This window comes from Talpa europaea (assembly GCF_964194135.1).
Source record: "Talpa europaea genome assembly, chromosome: 14".
In the NCBI taxonomy this organism is placed as follows: Eukaryota; Metazoa; Chordata; class Mammalia; order Eulipotyphla; family Talpidae; genus Talpa; species Talpa europaea.
In genome coordinates, this window is record NC_140082.1 from 12,931,809 (window position 1) to 12,937,808 (window position 6,000).

Genomic DNA, 6,000 nt, shown 5'->3' on the forward strand with positions numbered 1-6,000 from the left:
CACCACCGTCATTCACAACAAGAATGGGGAGGCCTCAGCCTCACATCACGAGTGTGGCTAGTCTGCACAGAAGAGGCCTATTCACGCCCACGTGGTAGCCTGCACAGGGGGCTGAAATCAAGTGCAGTTGTGGGAAAGGAAAAAAAAGAATCCCTGGAGCCAAAACCACAAAGCCAACTTCTGCTCAGCAAGACTGCTATTATTCATCCTCTGAAAGACCAAAGAGTAAGAAAATGTTCTAAGCCACACCTTGAAAAATCATGACAGAACAGCATGCCACAGCTTGTGGGAGCAGCACAAAAGATCCTGAGTCACACCACCTCAGGGCGAAGTACTCCCCATATTCCTCTAGCAGTGATTTCTTAAAATCCCACTTTCTCTAATAAAGCCTTCCTAACAAAAACCTCATAAACCATACACTTAAAATATACACATTCCTTCCTGACTTACCTCCTGCTGTGTGTGTGCTTAATGTACTTGTCCCTACTCTCTTTCCACTTTCAATTCCAAGTCCTGGAAGACACAGACTGTGACTGACCCAGAAACTAACCACAAGTCTCATGAGGCTGCACTAATAAGAGCTACTTACTGTGGACACTAGCTGGCTTTGAAAAGAAATTCATGGTAGGCCATGTTTGCAAATGGCAGCCTTACATCTTAAGGCATTATTAATATCTACAGAGCCCCCAAGTATCACCAAGACAAACCTGCCAGAAAGAAAAACGGGAGGGGGGAAGTACTACAGAAGTCTCTGATGTAGTCCTTTAAAAACCAGCCAAATCTCCTACAGTTCATGTTTGAAGTGATCCCAGACCGCTTGTAACACATGCTGGGGCCTAACACACACCTAGAGCGTTGCCTCCTGCAATCTGATTTCAAGCATCACTTTATATCATATCATATGTGGGAATAAGGCTTTTTTTTTTTTTTGCATTTAAGCAAAAGCAGGATATTATTATAAAACTATTTCAAAGTTGCCAAGACACTGAAGTTGTAGAAATTTCTTTTCCAGGACACAGTCTTGTATTAGGATTAATGGGTTCACCATGTACTTAGAACACCTATCACATTTCTCTTTCAAGGCAGCGCTTAAAGAGGAGACAAACACCTCAGTCCCGCAGTCTTCTGGGGTAGATTGGGAAATGACCGCAACAAAAACTAGAAGCAAGCGCTCTTGGAGGCAGAGACCCACCCGGCAGACCCAGCACCTCCAGAGGAGCGAGCCACCTGACCACATGCCAACAGTAGGAGAACAATGAAGACTTGTATGTACAATATCACCTGTAAAAATGTAAAACTTATAATCCTTATCAAATAGTCTTGGTAATACCACAACCATGAGGCAGACGCAAACACAGGCTTCTTGACAATGGAGAACGTGGTTCTATTTTCTAGAAGTTACCGATGCCCAGCCTAGGTAGTAACTAGTCAAGAGACAGGGTCCCAGGAAGAAAAGAAACAGGAGTGTCACCTGTCACTCCAGAGGTTACGGGCTTCAGGCCCTCCCACCACACCAGGTCCTCCCAAGAGCTTCGCAGGCACAGAACTGCCTAGATGGGCCACAAGACCCCCTCATTCCCTTCCTGGGCAGGGCTCAGCCTTGACCTTGGTGGAAAAGCAGCCATGAGTAAAAACTTTCCAAAGTTATGTACTGGCACTAAGGAAGGAAAAACTAGAATGACAGTATTTCCTTTGCTGAATTTTGGGTACCAAACCAGCTGCACTAGAAGTCATTTTATAATTAAGAATCATAGAAGATGAAAGATATTTCTGAGATATCCAATATTTCCAAGGCAGAAACTCACTTTAATATTCCACCTCTAGAGCAAGGGGAGAGAGTGACACATAAATGTCCCACTACTGATCAGTGACTCAACCAGAACTGAACATCGCAGGCTCCCCAACTCCTAGACCCAAGTTCTTTCCTCTATGCTACACTGACCCTCAGGACTACATACACACATTTTACAACCCCACACAGTATATGTCAACCTGTCGATTAAAAAAGCCAACCGCCCCACATTTTGACCTTTTTTCCAATGGGTGTAACCTAGTTTATACGCCAAGGTCACCTCCAAAACAAATTAGTATTTAAGGAGCAAAGTCACACAGACAGTATGCAGCCCAGGAAAGACAGCCCGTGGGGCAACTCAAACACCAGTACTTTATCCAAACATGATTACATTTAAAGCAACTTACTCTACCCGAGTTCCTGCACAGCTGGTTAAAGAACAGAATGCTAAAATCTATTGTCTGCAGGCCACTTAGTGTGAGTGAAAACCAAATCATAAGATCCAGTTAGCTTGGGGTCTCCCTTAAATGGTATAAATGAAACTCAAAAGTTTCCCAGGGTTTGTAACAGCAAAGATGGACTCCCACAGCCTTTTGTGGAAGTGGAACTTGAAGAGAACTGTCTGAACTCAGAGATTAGCCATTCAAATGTTTATTTTGGGCTTCTTAATTGACTTGTTCCATGTCTTTGAAGAAAAAAAGGTCTTAAATTTATCCCTCAGTCTATAAAAAGGGGGAATAAAGACAACTCCAAAACAGATCACAGTGCTCCAGTGCCTGGTCTTGGCTGACAAGCTGAGGCGCCTTGTCAGTCATAAAAACCCACCACTAAAAAGTCAGTTTTCCATATGCTCTTTGCTCTTGATAACAAACTACAGAGTTGTAGGAAACAAATACAACAGGCATTAAATTCAAGCTCCCACTCCAAAATCAGGTAAACACAGCTATTATAGTGTAATGTATTATTCTAAGAGCATTTTTCTCCACAGACATAAAAGTATCCAAGTAGAAAATTAAATTTCAATTTAAAAATGATCAACAACTTTATCAGTAAGATGGCACATTTGAAAACACTTAACAAATGTGTTCCTTGAAGGCCTCCACCTCCCATTTCTACAACGAGATGGTTCTATTGTGTAATATCACGTGAATCAGGCCACTAGAGTAAAAATCAGATGCTAAATTAAAACAAGTTAGTCGTGAGCATCTGAGAAGAAAGAAAAGTACAAGAGAATTGGAAGTTTTCCCAGTGAGAGCTTTCCTAAGGAAGACACACCAAAATATAATGGGAAACAATACTCTGACAGAAATTCACTTTATTGTAATCCCTTTCAGAATCACATGGTCCCATTATGACAAGACGCACCCTAATATGCATGGCTCGGCTGCAGGGGCCCCACCGTTCTCAGCAGATTGGAAACGGCTAGAACATGACCCAACATCTGCATCCTCACCAGCGCTGAGCCCTTATCACTAATTAGCACTCAGGACTCACTCAACTCATTTTCCTCCTAAAAACTAATGAGAAAGTGACTCTTTTCAGATCTCTTCACAGCCCCTCACCCCCATTATCCGCAATTCTGGGATTTCCTTTTGAAGCAACTATAGTTTTCATCTACAACATTCAAGAACAGTCAGAAAACCACAGATTTCCCATCTTCTCCCCCATTTGGAGAGGGCGGTCTAGAAGGATAACATTGGGAGGAGGCCTCGAGGATTGGGAAGTCTATGAAGTTGACGGTCACATGGAACCACTTTCAGTAAGCTCCTTAATTTCGACCACTTGCTGACACTCCTTAGGTCCCACGCTGGAACTTACTATTGTCCGGGCTAGAAGCGTGCATTGTTTTGGAACATTTTCTTGAGCTCTTGCCCTATTTACCATTCAAAAAACCAAAAAGTCTCAGTTCTCATGACTTCACCAACAGAGAGATTATATTACATATTTCTGCCCATTTAAAAACATAACTTTTTAAAATTGCACATTTTGGGAAAACTTTGTGAAAACTGGAAGATTACTAGCCAAATCATGTGTGCTTGCTCATGCTCACAGCATCATTCTAAGAGTCTTTTTCATCCACAGAGGACATGCCCAGAACAGAGCTCACCATTCTGTTTAATGATCGCTGTTACAGAAAAACTGATGTGGTTAGTAAGGTGTGTGGGACTTAACCTCAGTTACATCAGAGTCTGACGGTCTGGGCGTCACCGAGTTCTCAGCGAGCTATCAGTCGCCAAACTCAATCTATGAAGGAGCAAACAGAGACAACAGATGTCCAACAGGATGGAAAGTCAGATTACTTACCTTGTGCAAAGGGAGCACAAGGAACGCTCCTCCCCCACTCGCTTCTATGATTATGGCAACAAATCTGGGATTGACAGCGCAAAAGGAACTATCCCAGGTCACACGCGAAACCCGGATGTCATCATAACACTGGTCATTTTTCACCGCTTGTCCAAAGACATGCCGAAACTTGCTCTGTCGTACCACTCGCCTCATCGTGTCTGTAGAAGAGCAAAGATTACATTAAAATTTATACACCTACCTGCAAGCTTTACTTTTACAAATGAAAAGCTCAAAGTAGGAAAAAACAGAATGCAATGGCATTTTGTCTGCTCTCCTAAAAAGTAGCCAAATAACAAATCCCAATTTCCTTTAGCAGTGCATACCCAGAGAAAACTACAAAATGCGTCAGGGAAAGAATTACAGGGAAATGAGAAATTCCTAATTCAAGATTCAGAAACAGTTCATCAGTTTTAATTTCAGGAATAAGATCAAGGCAAAAATTAGCCCCTAAAGGTAGGGTGGGAACTGAAAGATGATTCACTTCAACCCTTCCCACTACGCGTACAGATAAGAAAATTCCAAGGTGAAGTTATATGGGAGATGTGAAACTAAAGAAAATCCCCATGCAAGTTATGAAACAGTGGCTTTTTCCTGTCTGCCAAGGTAATTTCTCTGTTTTTAGACATTTTCCCCAGACATCAGCACTCTGCCTGAGCGCTGTGCCTGCTCACAAGCGTATCCACAAGCCCAACTAACAACATGTCGCAGAAAACCCAAGGGGAGAAGCTAAAAGTGAGGCACAGAGAGGCCGTGACGACCATGGCAACAGCAGCTAGACAGTGGGAAGAAGAGCTTAGAAGGGGGACAAAACCAGGATGGAGGTCATGAGAGAGTTGCTCATTCTCCACAGTTACTTTCCAAGTAAACCAGGGAACCTGGGGCGGGGGGTAGCGGGGTGACACTGAACTGATGCTACCTGGGCTTCCTCAGAGGTCATTTCAGAATAGTCTACTAGATTGTCTGATACCCACAGGCAATGAAAGCTTCGTGCTTTGGCTAACCAGGCCCCACCTGACGGAGGTTTCCTAGACTGTGCTCACTGTCATTTGCCTGTCTGCTAAAGCAGGACATCTCTGCTCACACTGACTAGGAGGGAGGGACCTGGAGAAAACATAGGTGGAAAGGAAATCTGGTCAAACCTTGATGACTCAGCTGAACGAACTCCAGTCCTTCTGACCCTGTGTGCAGCAGAGAGCTAACACCTGTCCACTCACGCCAATGGGACATATGGTGGACTGCTGCCAATTCTCTGATTTACTTCCGCATGGCCCTGAGCCTATTGCTAAATGCAAAGGGAAAGAATTTATTTTTGCCAGAACCTCCGTCTTCCCTTCCAAGACATGTGCTAAAGTGGCCTCTCTGCAACCCTGGGGCATGTGGCTGGGCTGAGGCAACAGACCCTTGGCAGGCAGAGCTCCTAGCCCAGCTGCCAGACCTTTCCAGCTGACTGTCAGGACCATACATGCAGAGTACTAGGTACAGAGATGCCTGCACTTGGCCGGGGTCCTGCATTTGTTAAACAGTATGAATACCTCCCAAGCACAGTAGGCAAGACAGCTCCCACAAAGTGGGGAAAGTCAAAAGGAAAGCACATCCATATACAAGCCAATGTACAGCCAGTAGTCTCAGGACCCCTTTCCTCACACAACCATCTGCGGGAGTTAGCAAAAGCTACAATCTCCACTAGTGAGTGTTTCAAAAGTAAGTTAACACAGAAGAAGAAAGGACTGTATCATATACCAAACAGTTAATATCCTGTATATACAAAAAGTTTTACAAATTCAAAGCATGAAAAACCCCATGAGAAAATTACAAGAAGGACATGAAGAGGTAATTTACATATGAAATCCAGCGTGTATCTC

At 43.6% G+C, this 6,000-nt stretch overlaps 1 protein-coding gene across 1 annotated transcript in view; it reads right to left on the bottom strand.

The window, feature by feature from the left end:
* CORO1C (coronin 1C) overlaps positions 1-5,602 on the bottom strand; it is a gene marked incomplete at both ends in the record, with an annotated part of 43,014 nt that extends 37,412 nt beyond the window's left edge. The window contains 4 exon segments of the mRNA XM_084253764.1: positions 4,097-4,296; positions 5,468-5,483; positions 5,487-5,506; positions 5,509-5,602. Of these exon segments, the coding sequence (XP_084109890.1) occupies positions 4,097-4,296; positions 5,468-5,483; positions 5,487-5,506; positions 5,509-5,602 (330 nt within the window).
* Positions 5,603-6,000: the final 398 nt, after the last annotated feature.